At 42.1% G+C, this 18,802-nt stretch overlaps 2 protein-coding genes across 3 annotated transcripts; one reads left to right on the forward strand and one right to left on the reverse strand.

The window, feature by feature from the left end:
* Positions 1 to 4,591: 4,591 nt before the first annotated feature.
* Positions 4,592 to 10,887, reverse strand: ptpn1 (protein tyrosine phosphatase non-receptor type 1). The gene is made up of 9 exons (XM_079273653.1): positions 10,646 to 10,887; positions 9,464 to 9,554; positions 8,179 to 8,279; positions 7,858 to 7,956; positions 7,609 to 7,746; positions 7,291 to 7,500; positions 6,895 to 7,056; positions 6,605 to 6,765; positions 4,592 to 6,488 (listed from the first exon to the last, which is right to left on the reverse strand). Exons 1-9 carry the CDS (start codon positions 10,700 to 10,702, stop codon positions 6,203 to 6,205), a joined length of 1,305 nt encoding a protein of 434 aa, XP_079129779.1. The 5' UTR covers positions 10,703 to 10,887; the 3' UTR covers positions 4,592 to 6,202.
* A 357-nt stretch (positions 10,888 to 11,244) lies between these two features.
* On the forward strand, positions 11,245 to 17,890 carry klhl12 (kelch-like family member 12). 2 transcript variants are annotated; one of them, XM_079273356.1, is made up of 12 exons: positions 11,245 to 11,520; positions 12,204 to 12,430; positions 13,023 to 13,176; positions 13,545 to 13,762; positions 14,521 to 14,670; positions 14,773 to 14,887; positions 14,993 to 15,099; positions 15,188 to 15,383; positions 15,467 to 15,625; positions 16,294 to 16,392; positions 16,477 to 16,663; positions 16,927 to 17,890. In XM_079273356.1, exons 2-12 carry the CDS (start codon positions 12,248 to 12,250, stop codon positions 17,051 to 17,053), a joined length of 1,695 nt encoding a protein of 564 aa, XP_079129482.1. In that variant the 5' UTR covers positions 11,245 to 11,520; positions 12,204 to 12,247; the 3' UTR covers positions 17,054 to 17,890. The 2 variants fall into 2 exon arrangements, with proteins under 2 accessions (XP_079129482.1, XP_079129483.1); XM_079273357.1 differs by lacking the exon at positions 16,927 to 17,890 and having other exon boundaries at positions 16,294 to 16,396; positions 16,477 to 16,656.
* The last annotated feature ends 912 nt before the right edge of the window (positions 17,891 to 18,802 follow it).

Here is an 18,802-nt window from a genome sequence, read left to right on the forward strand (position 1 = left end):
ATTATGACGTTTAGATATGAAAAATATTAAATTATATTATTTAGACATATTGTACCCCAAAATAGCTTTCAAAAGGCCCCAAAAGCACTTAAAACGATATATAGCTCAGGTGTTTGAGCTACTAGTCACTGTGTACTTCTACTTCAGAGGAAAACATTGTGGTAATACATTCATTTGACAGAGAAAATGTTACTGATTACGCTGCCGAGTCAGATTTGACTCACAAAATATAACGCTTAAAATGTGATGCATCAGTATTGATCAAACTATCCACAGGGTCAGCTCACATGATGAAATGAGTCCCTTCTCTGCAGTGATGAGTCAACATTGATTTAGTACTGTTATCATACTGGCTCCTGCTCACACACAAGCAGACCTCAGTAATTTATTACGGAGGTCATCATTGCAAGACTTTATCAAAAGGAAGACATCCAACTCGTCTTTCACAATCCGGCCGTTTCTATTAATATTGAAAGTTCAACCCATTGCACTATTCCTCAAAGCTCTCCTCTAAAACTTTCCTAGATTACCAGACACGCTGCTCAATTAGACTGACATCCTGTTTTATTTGGACAACTGGGCATTGGCAATTGTGAGTAATATGGAAGTGAAAATGTGTCCTTTAACACATTTAAGAAATGCCACCACCAGTTGTGCAAACGTAAAGCAGGATGAGGGCCCTTACTGTAAATTGTACATATGAATTAAATCGGGATGAAGGACGAACGTGGTTTGATCAAACCAGCTCTGCAAGAAGTTTAACATTTTATTTATATAGCAGCTGTTGACTGACTTGTCATTCTAAAGCTTTGTGTGAAATATTATTGATAATTATTCAGTTAAAAAGTTTAATTCCCATTTAAACAAAAAGTTAGCCCCACCTAAAAGAGGGGGGGAAAATGATAAGACGCGTATCTAGAGAGGATATATATATATTTAGACCAACGATAGGAAGACAAAACTGTGGGCAGATTGTTCCCCTCTGATCATGTGACTGCACGTAAGAAAGCCTGACAGATCATTTTTTTTAAAGAAACAACATTGTTTTGTTGCCAAGTTGCTGAAAAGTTAATAAAATGCACAGTAAATTCTCAGCTGTACACTTATGAAATCACAGATACCTTGACATAACAGTAGTAGTCGTGTGTGGGCTTTTGACATGTACAGATTACTCAACAGGAAGTAGGGAGTGTTGAGGACGTTGGCAGCGATGAAAGCATTCCACCCACAATAACTTAACTATGTGACCATCCTCACGTTCACATCTTACCTCTCACCTCATTCACAAAAGCTGTTGTCACAAACATCCATCATTGACGTGTGTGCGCTTCTGTCACAGACTCAGCGCTGCATCAAAATCAAACCTCTTTTTTTTTTTTTTTCCACAGTTGCTACGAAGAAAAACCATCAACAATAACCAAAAAGAACACGGTGGTAACATCTGCGGTGAAGCAGGCAGGTCAGCCAGCTTTGTTTACATGTGGACCACATGTCAATGTCGACGTCAAGGAAGGATGCGGGAGCCAAGGGGAAGCACCAGCTCCAACCTCTTGGTATTTACGATATGACCTATATGCATGAACTTAGCCAATGACAGTCAAAGTACCCTATGTCACGCCGGTGTCTACGTCTGACGATTTGTCCACAACAGCAGCAGCCAGGGGGGGGACAGGAACAGGAACAGGAACTGCTCACGGGTGAGAGTCTCTACAGATGCAACCAAAGATATCAACCTCTGAAAGAGAGGCTGTAGTTTAATGAGAACAACAACACAGTGGGTGGTTTTTTTTTTAACCAAAAAAAAACAATCCTGCTTTCAGCAGAATGCACTTATATCATCAGATGTGAAAGTGCTTGTATTGCAGAAACTGCTATATTATCACATTGTTAGATCGTTAATACCTAAGTAGCATTTCACCGTAGTAACTAGTTGAGATGGAGCTTCTGTCGTCTATAGTTCTATACAGTTGAATGGTTTAGTCTGCTGATTCCCAACCTAGGGTTCAGGACCCTCTAGAGGGTCACAAGATACAACTGAGTGGCCACACATTTGATACGAAAAAACCTGTTTTGGGCCTTGAACAGTTCTTTAATTTCAGCCATTGGAGACGTTTAGAAAGCTTACAAGGAGCCCAAACTAGACCCTGCTTTTCAACGATCAATACCAATCTCATGTCTGTATATGAACAAGCAGTTAGCTTAGCTTTGCACAAACAGGTAGATTTTGTAACCTTTGAACAGAGCCACGCTAGCTGTTTCCAGTCAAGACACAGTACGCTAACCGGCTGCTGGCTGTAGCCTCGTATTTAGCATATTGAAGTATACGGTATACTACGTAAGTATACCTTAAAATTGTACTTCAGTAAATGTTTTGAGTTGCATTCCACCACCGGTCGATACTGAGGGCTGACTATGTCTCACTCACTCCCCTTTCTTTTGTAAGTTCTGAAATGATAAGGGCATGAAGAGACACGGTACACCTGACAGCGTACTCGCACTTCCTTGTACCAGGCTTCCATTGAACAACTCTGGCGTGTATGGTGACTCAGACTTTGCAGAGTCACACTTGGAAAGATATGACTCCCCTCACATTCAGGAATTTCCTGATGCCTGCTCAGCTCCCTGTGCAAATGATCTGCAGGCTACAAAAGAGGCTTACAGTCAAAGATCGTCCCCACCCACCCTCGCAGCTGGCCAGCTATTGGGAAGTTCCAGGTTAATAACTAAACTGAGGACACATGCTGGAAGAGTCAGCAGGGCAGGGCAGATATGCTTTTGGGTCGATCGTGAGTGTGGAGTCAGCATTATGCACAATTAGGCTGAGCGAGGAGGCACTGCAGTGCACTTATAACATGTGTTTGTCATTAGTGACATTTTTCAAAACTGTCATATTCTGAAGAGAGCATTAATATGTCATCTAATTTACAAACATTATTTATATATGTGCAGGCCTTGGTGGATGACATACATAGATATGACATAAATTCAAAATAAGTGACAACATGACAACACTCTTAACCACAAACAGTCCCGACACTGTCGGATCAGACGGTCTGCTGTTTGAATCAACTGTGGCTTTAAGAAGACTTCCGGTCCTCGGTCACACCTTGATTGTAGTTTTCCTAGATGAGTTCAGCGTGTTCCATCTTGCCAGCTTTGACGTCAGCAGAGAGCGGTGGTTGGGAGTGCTATTACTCACTCAGTTTAAGTTGCATTCTTGTACAGCACGTACGAGCCTCTTATTTCCCAAACAGGAAGTTCTAGCCAAGACTCTGTTGCCAAATCATCTGTACTATATCAGTGTGGTGGAGTTTACTCAAGCAATCCATGTGTCAAGACATGTTCCTCCGCCCTTCAGTGTGCACTGATCATTATTGTTGTGGTCTTTTACACTCAAATTAGCCTAAACTTATGCTTGGGCTCAGCGGAGCAGTTTGGACATCAGCCGGAACATTTTCTGGGTGTGTTTTCACAACAAACTGTCAGAATAAATTTAAGAATTGAGTACTATTATATTCTATAGTAGTATTTTTCATGTAAAATCACATTAGTGTAGTTGAGAGCCAATAGAATATGAATAAAAAAAGAGCAATATTTGTGGCATGCAACATCACAATCCCCTTAAAGACGAGAGGTTCTGCTAATAGAGGAGAACTCATGACTCACATTTACTGTAACAAAAGTACTCATTCAAAGTAATTGCTGAGCAAACCCAGGTTCAATACAGAAAACAAGACAGAGTGGGCTGCAGTGAGAGCCAAGGCTCCATATTAGCGGTCAGGAACCAGCTAGTTTTACAGTCCAGCAGCGCCACCTGGTGGTGTTTAAAGCTACTCACTCAGAATCTGGAAACAGGATTATCAATACTCACAAAGCTGGAAGAAGTACTCAGATCTTTTACATACAAGTAGCAATACACAGTGTAAGAATACTGTTACCAGTAAATGTCCTGCATTCAAAACCGTATTAAGTATTAACATCAAGTTATACGGACCAAAAGTGAAAGTACTCATTATGCAGGATTGATATATATAATAATATAATCATTGGATTTAGTTAGCGATGCATTAATGTGTACTTAAATGTTGTAGCTGGTTATGGTCGAGCCGATTTCAGATACTTAATATGTTGATAAATAACAATACATTATAATTCATTGGTTGATTGATTCGTTTTGTAATAATCTAAATCTGCTAAGTAACTAGTAACTTCATGTGTGAAACAAATATAGGAGTACAAGTACCTCAACAATGCATCTATGTACAGTACTTTACTAAATGTACTTACTTTCCATCACTGTACTCATATTGTTAAATACAATAAAGGAAATGTAAAGTGCACGATAAGAGTACAAAACATTAACACATCCTTAGATATTTTGGTACCCTTTGTAAAGGATGTATAAGTTGTAACTAATGTTGGCTTTATTATTATTAATAATAAATAATGTACACATGTTTTATATATCAGTTATAAACCACCACACAGTCATGTATGACATTGTATTACCATAGTCTAGAAGTGAGAATTAGATAGATGTAAATGTGTTGGAAAAATCGGCACAACTCAACAGTAGACTTAGTTTGTTTTATTTAAAAAGTAAAACAACCAAATGTAAATAAAAAAATACATGTTTTTGAGCTCAGCATAAGTAGAAAAACAGGAAAACCTGGTGCGATGGCTGCACGGGCGCTGAGAGTTAAACCCTTGCTTAAGCAGAACAAAACAGAACTCAGAACATTGAAACCTGATTTGAAAAAAAAATATATATCTAATAAGGGTGTGTCCTTGTTGAGGACGTTTATACATTCTAAAGAAAAGTACAGCGGTCGGGCTCGTGTACTGAACTTTGTCGAGTCACAAAGGTAAACTGAATGCTAGCAGCTTAGCTAATCTCTTCTTCGGACAAACCTGTTGATTCACAAATGCAGCATGCTAAAAAAAATTAAAATTAAATGTAATCCTACAAAACAATATTGCCAGCTCAGGGCCACGCCATGATACAACGGTTCATTGCTACAGTGTATTGTTTTCATCCCTGTGCTGGTGTTTGATTTTTGGTTTGTTCAAATGACCCTGGTTCCCCATTCAAACTCAAGAGTTTGACAAAGTAAAGGGTGACGCATCATTAGGTATTTGTTATTGCTGGCGAAAGGAGTTGGGTGTTAGCTACTTCTTGTGTGTAACTTAACGCACGTAAAAAGGTACAACAGTGTCATTCAGGTTGTGTTACACATTCTCCTGGCAAGATGTTTCCCCACTGTCAATTTGTGAATGCCAAGCAGATGGAGAAAGAGACAAACCACCCTGTGCCTGCACCAAAAAGACGTTTCTGTGTCACTGTTGAGCCACCAGGGAGAGAAAACGCAGAGGGAATCAATTACCAGGAGGCAACTCAGTCTCCATCTCACATTTGACGGACTGAAAAATGTTGGGGGGAAAAGCATCAGTAGAAAGCTCCACTAACTACCACTCGTGCAAATGTCCATACACACTCACACACACACACACACATATACTCTTATGTACTCAATCAGCAGGCCTCCTGCAGACCTACACAGGCCACCAGTGAGGACAGATAATTCAATGCCCACCCCGGCATGCATCTCTTATCTTCCCTCTTACTTTCACATCCTTCACCTTACTGTCGGGTTTAATATTAAACCACAACAAAAAGGTTTCTGCTCAAAAATCTGGCTCTATGATTTCTGATCATCTGGGTACGCAAAACAAAGAAACGGTGGAGAGAAAAAAAGTATTGAAATCCTAACGGACACCATAGTAAGGGTAACACATACAAGTGTCATTTGGTAAATGAGAGAGGAGACACGAGTAAAAATGGTGCTCACAGGCCATTCATCCTGGTTCAGTGAAAACAAACCCTTTTTCCTCAACAGACGCGTCTCGTCTGTGTTTAAGTCGGCACACGTATTTGGGATGTGACCCCTGAAAAACTAAGGCCCTGAGCATTCATGATGACGTATTGAAAGAACGTTTGGGTGGGGTTATTCCCAACAAGGCAACCCCCCTTCACACTGCTTCTGTCAAATAAACGAGTGAACCTGAATCTTCTAAAGTCCAAATAATCCACCCACTCGTAGAGTAAACCCAAAGTCAAAGCAGGCCGATTGGGCAGCCTAGTCCACTTTGCGACATCAGTGGAGAGACAGAGAGCAACAGAGAGGAGGAGGAGGGACAGACATCAGTGGAAACAGGCTCGATAACAGACGTAAGCGCCGAGAGCCAGGGCCGTGCACAGGCACACGTTGGTTAGTAGAGGGGACCACGCCCCCGGCACCGGAGAGCGTTCCTTTGGCGGCTCCACTGCCAACTCCTGCTCCTCCTCCGTCTCCTGCTGCTGGGATTTCATTGGAGCTTTGGAGTCGTGATCTGCCATTCCGATGTGGCCATGGAGCTGATCAGCACCGTCAGGAGGAGGCTCGGGTGCAGCAATGTTCCTCTTTCGCAGCTCCGGCTCTTGTGAGGACCTGAGTAGAGGAGAGAAGAGTAAAGCATTAACGTTCCCACGCAAGTTGGTTTTTAAGTTTGAAAGTTGATGAGTGCCCTCCAAAACCCGACCAAATAACATTATTTGGATGATTACCCGAGACTGTGGATCTCCGTCTGTTTGATGATCTCATCATTTTCGGGAAAGAAGGACGGCTCAACTTTGCCGTTTTGAGGGTCTCTAGGAGGAGGAAGAGGGGGCGGGGGGGTGAACTCTGGAGGGTCCTCTTCCTCGTTTGAGAGCTCTTTCAAGGACTCCTTGAGGAAAAAACAAAATACTTTTATTTGCAAAAATACTTTCATGAAAACAATTTGTACTTCACATCATACCCAATTGATGAATTCCTTCAATTGAAAAGAAGATGAACTGAAGGAGGGAGGACTCGCCTGCAGAGATGTGTCTCCCTTGATATACTTGGCACCTTCAATGACGGCTAGGTAGGAGAATCGAAGTTGATCTGCTGTCTGAATCAAGCCCATGCGATAGCGTCGCATCTCCAGCAGCACCTCACGAATACGCACTGAAGACGGGTCCTTACGGCTGGACATCTACGCAACACAGCAAAAACATTTAGTACACAAAATACAGCTAAAACATTTAGTACACAACAGTCTCGAGTTATAACTATAATTGTGGAGTTCTACAGCTACTTGAGTCAGACCGTTTACAGTCTTCATGACTGGTTGCTCGTAACAATCATCATGGAATTTAGTCTTATTCTATTTCTGCAGACATGATAGGTGTGACATCATGATGTCACAATAGCAGAGCTCTGTACAGACCAATAACAGGCACGTGTCCACGAGACAAAAGGTCCCAGAGCGTCCGATGCCGGCGCTGCAGTGCACCACCACTGGTCCCTGGTCGGAATTCAGGCAACCCGACTTCTGCACCTTGAACAGGAAGTTAAGGAAGGAGGCCGGAGACTCTGGTACCCCAAAGTCAGGCCAGGTGGTGTAGTGAAAATGTAAAACCTCACGAGTCTCATTTGTCTGGAAAGGAAGATAAGACGTGGAAGGAAAAATGAAAAGGTTATAGAAGAGACCAGGACGGAGGCACGGAGTATTAAAAGGCTGAAAGCATGTCGACTTTAAACTTACCGACAGATTTTCCAGCTCCAGCTCACGGACTGTGTAGTACGACTTGATCTCTTCTGACATGAGGCTGAGCTTGAAATTGGCATCTTCAAAGATAGCATCTCTCTCCTCTCTGTGTGGCCAATATTGGGCACATTTGACCTAAAACCAAAACAAAGAGGAGGGGGGGGGGGCACATTACACATAACCCAAAGACAAAAGCAATGATGTCATGGGGCAAACACTCGAGTGAGGAAAGAAGCCACCACTCACAGATCCTTTCTCTATGACTCGGTTCAGCATCACTACACCGCAGGTCCTCTGCTCCCACACCATCTCCCAGAAGTTGCCACATGTATTTGGAAGGGGTCCCTGAAAGAGAGGATTTTGTTCTCAGTATAAGTAAATAGAAACAGTTGTATTCAAAGATCTCAGTAAAGCATTTGTTATCGCTGAGCATATTCCTCCTGTGAAGATTATTTCAAAATATGACTTTATTATACTGCCTTTTATTATCTTTCTATACACCAGCCTCCACCTTCTGAATACAGGCGGATGATTGCTGTACAGAGGAGTGTGCTGAGTCTTGCTTACCTGAGTGAGGATATACTTCCTCTGTGCCTCTTCTACTGTTATTAGGCTGGCATTAATGTAGTCATTTGTTCCCAGCTGCAGACATATTCTGCTGTGGTCAACTTAGGAGAGGATGAAAAGAAGAAACATGAAAATAAGCTTGTATGTTTCCAACATGTCACCACCCCTCAGGGGACAACTGATCAGACCGACACAGCTGCTGGGAGCATGTGACGAGTCTGTCTTTGATGTCAAACTGCTGTTGATACATCCACTGAAAGAGCATTTAAGTTAAACAGCATGAACAAGTTTCAGGATACAGATTTCCAAATGTTTACACACTTGATGGCACATATACAGTAAGTATTTGCATAAATGATTCAGTGTGAAAAAGAGGAAACAACATTCAGCTGTGGCATTGTGACGTTGCAGAAAACAAACATTCTGGTGAATAATGATTAATTTGAAACCCTGACACTACGCTGAATAGTTCTCACATGAACAGACACACCTGTAGTTCAAAGCAGTGGGTATGTGGGGCTAGCTGAGCATTAAATATATATAATAACAATTAAATGTACTTAAATGTTGTGTTTCTTATGTTTACAAAGTGCTTGAAGGAATAAAATTTACTGAGATATGTACCGACGGATGATCAACTCAAACTTGTTGAAAAGTGTTTTAAACTCGTCCGACTGTATTGTTGGTTTAAGATTATTGAGACAAATTGGTAATTAATTTCCCCTCGTTTTTTTTTATCTCCAGTTCTTATTGCAACTTCACTTGGTACTCATGTGTTTAATTATTTGTCTAGTTGGGAATATGGGAGCAAATGTTCTGTTGCGCTGACCCGGTACATTCACTCTGATGTTGTTAAATGTCATTGACGATCACATAAAAGCCAGCCTGAACAAGTTGGTTTTAATTAAAGATGATTATCATGTTGCCGTACCAACATGTACAATTAACAACCGTAATAAATTTACAGTAAAGAGGCCAAACGTTATGAACTGGAAGTCACATCCTTTATGACGTCGATCCCCAGTGACGCAACCCTCTGCCTATTGTGTAATACTGACATTGTGTTATTTCAAATGACTGAGGTCAAACAGCAGTAAGCTGTTTGTATAACACTCCACTGAGGAAGACTCTGTTGATGCTGCTGCTGTAACTTCAAACAATAACTCACCACTGGCTGATGTTTCAACATGAACTCGCAGATTACAGAGCGGTCATCCATTTAAAGGAATGTTTTAAACATCGGAAACTGCTCCGTTCGGTGCGATCAGACAGAAGAGCTACTTACACGGGCTAACGTCTCTGTAGCGGTTCCGGTTCTTGTTTTCAGGCAATTTGGCAACTTTGCACGGGAGTTCACATGACTGCTGGCGAATCTCCTGTGGCAGAATAAAAATAAATAAAACATAGAGTTACATTAACATGACATCAAAGGTCTGATGTAACATGGTGCAGACTGTCTCCATGGCTGTTAGATGCTTTACAGCTGAATACTGTAATGGATCTTGAGGGGTGTTGCTTCCTTTATTGAAAACATTTCTATGAATTCTAAAAACAATTCCAACCCCCTGAAAGTGTCATACTCGTGTCCGTGTGTGTGTGTTGAACATTTTAATGCACCCACACGACTGAATAAACTGTGAAGATATAATAATAACACCTGATCCACACTGAGTTGTAATTCATGGATTTTTTGTGCAATAAGCTGTGCAACCCATAAAGAAAGAATCCGAGGCAGTGATGGAAGTACGTTTACTTAATACTGTACTTTGAGGTACTTTTACCTTATTTGAGTATTTCCATCTCACACTAGGCCCAAATAACCTGTTTATACCAATAATGTACTTTTTTACTGCACTACATTTATTTGTTTACATTAGTTACTTTGCAGATTCCGGTTATAAATATAGAATATGAACCAACCAATGTATTATGATGTATTACAGGTCAAACTACCCAGAAGTATATAAAGTAGTTGAAATTATCTCCACATGTACCGGCTGCAACATCGGTGATGTTTTACACATTAATCATAATCCGGTGACATATTATTCTTAAGTAAGCCATACTACATGATGAGTACTTTAATATTCGGTACTGCAAGTATATTATGATGATAATACTTTAGTCATTTTGAATGCAGGACTTTTACTTGCAACACAATATTTTTTCAACTGTGGAATTGCTGCTTTTCCTCAAGTAAAAGATCCGAGTACTTTTTTCTAATACGGATTCGATGTACAATTTGTATTAAATGTAAAATAAAATAACAGTTTGGTGATGGGGGGTGCTTGAGACCCAGGCAGACACATCAATCATAGGATTGATCCGAGCAGGCGGAACACGGACTTAAAACAAACATTAAACGGTCGCTCCGCTGCTGCACACTCATGTGCATTGGCTATAATGTGGCCTAAAAAGCGGCCACTAACAGTCCGTTTCCACCTTGATCGTGCCGGAGAGGTCCTACCTGGTAGATGGCGGTCCAACTCCCGTTTTCATCGATTTCCCGAAACTCGGCTTCCATTGCTGACAGTCCAGCTGCCACTCCTTCTTCTTCTTCCCCTTCTTCTTCTTCTCCAGAAATGTACAACCTCAGCTCCCCGGCGGTAAAACAATCTGTACTCGAACACTGTCCCGCACTAACTGCTAATTGTTCCGTCAATATCCTGTAATTCTCAGTACGACGGCATAGATTACCGCGTTACCTCCGTCGGCCTGGTGTTAGCGGAAACACGCCGCTGGCTCCTCCCACACCGAGCAGCCGCCGGTGGCTGAAAAAAGCAGTGTGTGTGTATGTTTAAGAGTCTATAATCCGCACCGGGTTTTCCGGGTGTACATCAGGATTTTAAAATCCTCATAAAACCATAATTGTGTAACTTTATTCGTGAGAAATAGTCACTTTACCGATTCTAACGGAGCCGCACGGGCAGACCAGCGAGCACGAGCGGAAGTTGTCTTGTGTGTGTGTGTGGAACGTGACGCGTCCGGCTCCGCGAGCGCGCGCTCGTACACTCACGTAATGGTCTGTTTACGTCCAATCTGTAGAGTCTCTGCTGCTGTGACCTGATGCAGTTTACTCAACGAAATGTTCTAGCTGGTTAAAACTCGTGCCGGGGATGATATGATATTATTTTTTGGGGCGTTTTAGACTTAAATGTCTTTGAGCACGCGGCGCACAGTGTGACCCACCAAAGGTCACCATGGATTAGCTGTAGTTCAGTGGCTTCTCTCCACACAGTGTGACTGACAGCAGGAGCTGGGACAAGGGACTTTGTTGCTACTAACGTTAGCTAGCAACGCAACTTAGCTAGACGTTTTGAGTCAGCGTTACTGCTGCGACAGGTACTATACACATCCTTGACAAGTTCTTCTGTGTGTGTCGCTTCATATGTTGTCCTCCTCTGGCCGTCGGCTCACTTTACGTGCCTGTGTTTTCCTAGTTGTTGTCTAGCGTTGGCGTTAGCCCTCAGCTGTCGCTGGCTGCTGCTTGCTAATGTGTAGCTGTAACGTTAGTTATTGCCTCCCAGTGGTGGAAAAAGTATTCAAATCTTTTAACGGTAAGTTGCATTAGCAATGCCAAATTACTCACTTCAAAGTTAAAGTCCTGCATTCAAAAATGTCGGTAAAGTAACAACTCAATTATTAGCATACAATATATATTTATTTATGTATCTAAATTGTAAGTATTAAGATTGTTTTTATTAGTTTGCCATATGATTTGCAAGAAGAAAATCTGACAAATTGGAAATACTCAAATTAAGCACCAATACCTCTAAACAGTTCTGATGGTCAGTACTTGAATATACTTCCATCTCAGGCTTTCTAACTTGTCACACCTAAAAACGATCCATTGTTTCTGTCAGCATGCAACACAAGCTTGAATCTTCGACACACATGTAATGCACACACTCACCAAAGTATGACAGATACAGTAAGTGCTGCATGTTCACATTATAAAGTGAGGGATGGCTCTGATAAATGTGTTGTGACGATCATTCTCAACAAAGCTCATCTATCTATTTTAGATTCCTGGAGTAGTTTGAGATCCTTGAGAGATTGTCAGGGCAGCATGGCTCCCAAAGACATCATGACCAACTCCCACGCCAAATCCATCCTCAACGCCATGAACTCACTTCGCAAGAGCAACACGCTCTGTGACATCACTCTGAGGGTGGAGAACACAGACTTTCCCGCTCACCGGATCGTCTTGGCCGCCTGCAGTGACTACTTCTGTGCCATGTTCACCAGTGAGGTAATACTATGACTGTTCTGAGTGCTTCGAAATATGTTGACTTGTGACTATTATTTACCTCTACAGGGAAAGTTACATAAGAATTAAGAGTAGAACGATATCAATTCTCAGGCATGGAAAAGGTTTTTCACTCCTTTTTTGGCTTCTCCGAGAGTCTCTAAGTGAAGTCAATTTATTTTATTTTTGCAGTCCACAAAATTTACCTCAAAGAGTTGTACAGCATACTGCATCCTCTGTCCCTCCAACTCCAGATTCGGAAAAAGGAAAAACTTTCCCCATAGAGAAGTTTAACAAGGAAAAAATAGAAGTAAGAGCAGCTGAGAAGAGATCCTTCACACGGGACAGACAAACATGCAACAGATGTCGCGGACACAGAATAGACCAACAAGTAAAATGACAGTATAGACAATCAGGATGACAAAAAAACATAGATAGTAAACACATATGAAGAATAAGGCAGTGTTTGTCTTTACTAAAACAACAGAGTTAACGAGACAGTTCTAGATAATACCCAATGCAGATTACTAATCCCTAAATGAGACGTTTCTTGTCATCGTACCTGACTCTGTTTTCTGTTTTTGTGGCCCTGCAGCTTGCAGAGAAGGGGAAGTCTTTTGTGGACATTCAGGGGCTGACTGCAGCGACTATGGAGATCTTGTTGGACTTTGTGTACACGGAGACGGTGCTAGTCACAGTGGAGAACGTACAAGAACTGCTCCCTGCAGCGTGCCTACTGCAGCTCAAAGGTACGTTGAGAAGTGCCGGCCGTACCTTTATTTGAGAAGTGTGTGTGTGCTCAAGACACTTGATATCGTCGTGAGTATAGGCAGAGGGTAGCTGCAGGACTTTTTAAGCATTTAATTCAGTTTCCCCAAATGAAAAGTCTTAGAGGGTATTAAAAAGTATTTCTATTGTTGCGACAGCATGATGTGTTTGTAGGAGGTTGTTTAGTCTGCACCATCAGACCTGTAGAAAACCAGGGAGTTCATTGTTAAATATAACTGTTTTAACAAAAGCTTATCTTAAAACAGGTCTATGTGTTGCATCTATGTGTTCTTTTAAAAAGTCTTAACTTATTGAATGACTTTATCAAACGTGTCTTTGTTTTCCTCAGGGGTGAAACGAGCGTGTTGTGATTTTTTGGAGGGTCAGCTCGATCCAACCAACTGCCTGGGTATTCGGGACTTTGCAGAAACTCACAATTGCCTCGACCTGATGCAGGCGGCCGAGCTCTTCTCCCAGAAGCATTTCTCTGAGGTGGTTCAGCACGAGGAGTACATGCTGCTCAGCCAGACAGAAGTTGAAAAGCTCATAAAATGCGACGAAATCCAGGTATGAAAACCGGATGTTTTAAAACCTTATTGTCAGTTGTAGCGTGGAGGCTGCTTGATCTGTTGTCAATGAGTACTTTAGATAACTATATGTTATTTGAAATACATGAAACCACAACCGTTATGGTTAGAATTGGTGTTCACATGTCTGAAAAGCAACTCGACTGAAATAGTTTAGTGTCAACTGACTTTCACCGCTTTCTTATTGTCTATCAAACAACTGAGTGTAAAAAGAGAAGAGCATGCACCAACCTGCTGTAGTCTCAGTCAGCCCCCCCCCCCCCCTTAATTCCTTTCACTTTTGTGGATTGCGCTGACAAAGAAGTTGCAGTGAAGAAAACCTGATGCCTTGTTCTCAGGGAATTCCTGTTTCCAACCACACACCTTGCTTTGTGAAAACATAGTTATTATCATACAGATGATTTATAGATCATCACGTCTCTCTCGTAGTTCTTCCTGTCATTTCTGTTGTTTTTAGAATACATCTAGACCATACATGGAAATCCCTGTCACGCATAATTTGCCCTGAGTAAAACTTTGTGTCGTCTTCCTCACATGAAGAATTCATGGCTTGTCTTAACTTTCAGCAGACTGCATTGTTGCACGTTGTGTCTTTGAAAGAGTGGTTGCATCACAAATGAATATCGTGCAACATCTTTAACCTTGCAGTTTGTCAGCGAGGTGTTTGATTAATATGTGTATTTACAAGCTTAAATGTAGCTGTAGCTCCTCTTGACTGTATGTGCTGTCTGTATGCAGGTGGACTCAGAGGAGCCTGTGTTTGAAGCCGTGTTGAACTGGGTCAAACACAACCGGAAAGAGCGAGAGCCCTACCTGCCAGACTTGCTCCAGTTTGTCCGAATGCCGCTCCTGACCCCCCGCTACATCACGGATGTCATTGATGCCGAGGTGAGCCAGGCGACAATGTAATCGCACGCCAAGCGTGGATTATGTGTTTGAAGTATTTATCACAGATGCCATCATAATTATGCACGTTTCGACATGTTGCAGCCCCTCATTCGGTGTAGCCTGCCGTGTCGAGACCTTGTTGATGAAGCCAAGAAATTCCACTTAAGACCGGAGCTGAGGAGTGAGATGCAGGGCCCACGCACACAAGCTAGATTAGGTGGGAATCCTTTTTTAGAAGCAGTTTCGCGATAAGCTTGTCCCCTATATAACTGCTCTGTAATCAACACGGATAGTAAAAGTGATTTATGGGGGTTTTTTTCAGGTGCCAAAGAAGTCCTGTTGGTTATAGGCGGGTTTGGCAGCCAGCAATCGCCAATAGACATAGTTGAGAAATACGATCCGAAAACACAAGAATGGAGCTCCCTTCCTGTAAGTATTGAACATTTCAAAGAGAGCATTGTGATGTTTTTTTTATCCCAGTGGGTGTGACTAATACAGACAGGTGTGTCTTGATTAGAACATTGCACGAAAAAGGCGTTACGTCGCCACGGTGTCTCTCCACGACCGAGTGTATGTGATCGGAGGCTACGACGGCCGGTCGAGGCTCAGCTCCGTGGAGTGCCTGGACTACACCGCGGACGAGGACGGTGTTTGGTACACCGTCGCCACCATGAATGTGCGCCGTGGCCTCGCTGGAGCCACGACACTCGGAGGTGAGCGTGTTTCTGTTCGATCGATTTGTATGGTTTCTCATCTCTCAGAAAGGTACGTAATATTTTGCTTCTATTCACGGCAGACATGATCTATGTTGCCGGTGGCTTCGATGGCAGCCGGCGTCACACCAGCATGGAGCGATACGACCCAAACATTGACCAGTGGAGCATGCTGGGAGATATGCAGACAGCTAGAGAAGGAGCTGGTCTAGTGGTGGCAAGTGGACTTATATACTGTCTAGGTACGGACAGATAATGTTTTATAACTCTGACTGAGATAATATTAATCCAAAGAGAAGGGTTAGAGTTTGGGTTCGCCTTTTCCATCATAAAAGTGAAACATGAAATGATACCATCAAAGCGAACATAAATCCCGGACTCATGTAGCTTCACATTCTCTTCGTACTCTCGTCTGTCAGGCGCTTGGAAGCTCTCAAATGAATTTCTCCAAAAGGAAACTTTTTAAGTAAAATTCTTAATCGGTGATTCAGTTCATTTCTGAACTAAAGACGTTGGGATACTCGTAAACTCCTGTAGGTACTGGGCTAACAAAAAACTTTGATGGTTGACTAACTCTAAAAGTCACACTCCAACTATAGCCAACCTAACAAGCAACACCCTCTGTAAGACCTGGTGCTCTCTCTATTCATGGAACATCTGGTGTTGTGAATACGTAAACATCTTGTCCTGGAATATCATACAATTCTGTGAAAAAGATATTGCTTCTATTCAGGCCAATACGGAAGTAGATTAACCATTTTAGTTCTAGCTCTTATTGAATCAACGGGGTCAACTTTTCATTACTTTCATGATCAATTAATCTGACAGTTATTTTTGCAATCGTTTCAGTCAATCTGTCAATAGACTTGTCGATTACACTTTTTTACATTTTCCTTGTATTTCCTCACAGGTGGATATGATGGACTAAATATCCTGAATTCAGTGGAGCGGTACGACCCGCACACGGGCCACTGGACAAGTGTCACACCTATGGCCACCAAGCGGTCAGGTAGGTAAGAAAACAGAATGCAGTGAGTATTCCAGCTCACTGTGTGCTGCTGCTGTTTGTCTGAGACCTTCCTCCTGCTTTCAGGCGCTGGTGTGGCTTTACTCAACGACCACATCTATGTGGTGGGAGGCTTTGATGGTGTTTCACACCTCGACTCCGTTGAGGTCTACAACATCAGAACAGACTATTGGACCACCGTAGCCAGTATGACGACGCCCCGGTGTTACGTAGGAGCGACCGTCCTCAGAGGACGTCTCTACGCCATCGCCGGGTGAGAAAGGATGTCCCTCTTTCTGTGACACTGGGTTTAAAGGATAATCTCAGGATAAATCGCACATGCTGCAGGAAAAACCCTGACCCGGCAAGAATTGTGACGCTATCCCTTAAGATCTTTAAGCGTATTCTAACGCATTTATCTGATTCTCTTGTTATCCGGTAACTCATCAAGTGCATCTGGATACCTATAATTGTGGCACATCATTCTCGACTGAGCAGTGCTGATTCTCTGTTTGTCTCACATCTCTCTGTCTCTAGATATGATGGGAACTCTCTCCTCAGCAGCATTGAATGTTACGACCCGGTCGTCGACTCCTGGGAGGTCGTCACCTCGATGGCGACGCAGCGATGCGACGCAGGCGTCTGTGTTCTACGAGAAAAGTGATCTTTGCCAAGAACCACAAGAGGAAAAAGCAGACGGGGGTGGACAGGCAGCTAGACTTTGCTAAAATGCCACTAAATACAGAGCCAAACAAAGGGAGATGTTTGATCGCCAGTATGCAAATGGCTGCTCTCAAAAAAGGAGAATAGCTGCAGCCGTTTGGGCTGCCTTATCTGACGGACAGTCAACCCTGCGACAGAGATCGGGGGTAGAGTTCACCTCAAAAGAGGCCTCCGACGAGCCCATCGCCACTTGCATGACTCTTCGGTGGTACTTGTTGCTGTCGTTACCTGTGAGATTATTTTTTCAGTTTGTCTTCAAAGTGCAATATATTTCTACTCATCACAAACACAGAAAAAGATGGAGTTGATGTCGACTCCGGTTGCTGCTATATGCCTTATGACTTTGGCCTCCATCAACCAGTGAACATCCGTGTTGCCTCCCATGTGACTCTGATGACAGTCACAGCACATTGGCTTATTATCGAGTGGACTCATTTAGCGTTTGCGAGGTCATTAATGGGTCAGTAATTCAACCCTTTTTGTAATTCCTTCTGTAAACAGTGCTTTTAGATCGAAATCGCTTTCATACAGAAGGTTTAATACTTATCGTTGCTCTCAAAATATATATTTAGAGATCAATATTGTTTTAGGAAATGACTGAATTGTACCAGTTGACTTTGATTATTTTGTCCCTAAAAGATCACAAAAGTAATAAGTATGAGGTGCATGTGATTTTAATTTTTTTTCTTCCGCCGCTTATACATCTGGAAATGTACGTGTAGGACACGGAGTCCGAACATCATTGTTGCCTGCAGTGAATAAACACACTGAGAACTGATGCGTTTCCTCCTCTCAGTCTGTAAACACCTGATAAGTGATGCAGAGAGACAAAACGCTGTATGTTCGCTTCACACGTCGGCGGCTGAGTCAGTGACATCACCATCACCATGAGACGAGTCATCGAGCCACTCGGAGCAGCAGATTCAACACACTAAACCAGGTAGACGTGTTGCATCTCTGCACAATGTGTCCACGTGCCACCGACTCACTAATTAGCCCTCTGATGATGGCTGTATGACAGCATGAGGTTGATATTTGTGTCTCGACTATTGAAATGAAAAGCTATGAAATTTGGTAGAAACATTTATGTTCCCTTCAGATTAAACTAATAACTTTTGTGATCCTCTGAGGTTTCATTAGGATTTAAAAGAAAGTAAGTTCACACGTTCACCACATAATATAAGAATAAACACATTTCACCGTCTTCTGTTTTATGTACAGTTTTCAAGATTGAAGGCACAACAGGATGACAATAATACAGATATCTGTATATAAGCTATTTTGCTCACTTCTAACTTAAACCCTGCATGATATCAGCAGTGGAAAATAACAACTTGCATCTACTTGAGTGTAATTTGAGGTATTAAAATGTAATTATACTACACAACTACATTTATTTGACAGCTAAAGTTACCTTGAAGATTAAACCTATCATCAAAACTAATTTGATTTTCAGAACTTCACAACATTCAGAAATCACGGAAACATCTAAAACATGAGAAATCAGAATAAACACTAAATATTGAATCCATGTTTGTTAAAGTGAGTAAACTTTAACAAATCTAAATCACAAAACTATTTTTAAGCACCATGTACACCACATTATTTCAGGGTTCTGTTGAGACATTTCATGAAAAATCATCAGAATGCAAATCAAATGGGAATTATTTTTTATGTTTTCTCATTGAAC

The sequence above is a fragment of the Melanostigma gelatinosum genome (genome assembly GCF_949748355.1).
Source record: "Melanostigma gelatinosum genome assembly, chromosome: 8".
Taxonomy (NCBI): Eukaryota; Metazoa; Chordata; class Actinopteri; order Perciformes; family Zoarcidae; genus Melanostigma; species Melanostigma gelatinosum.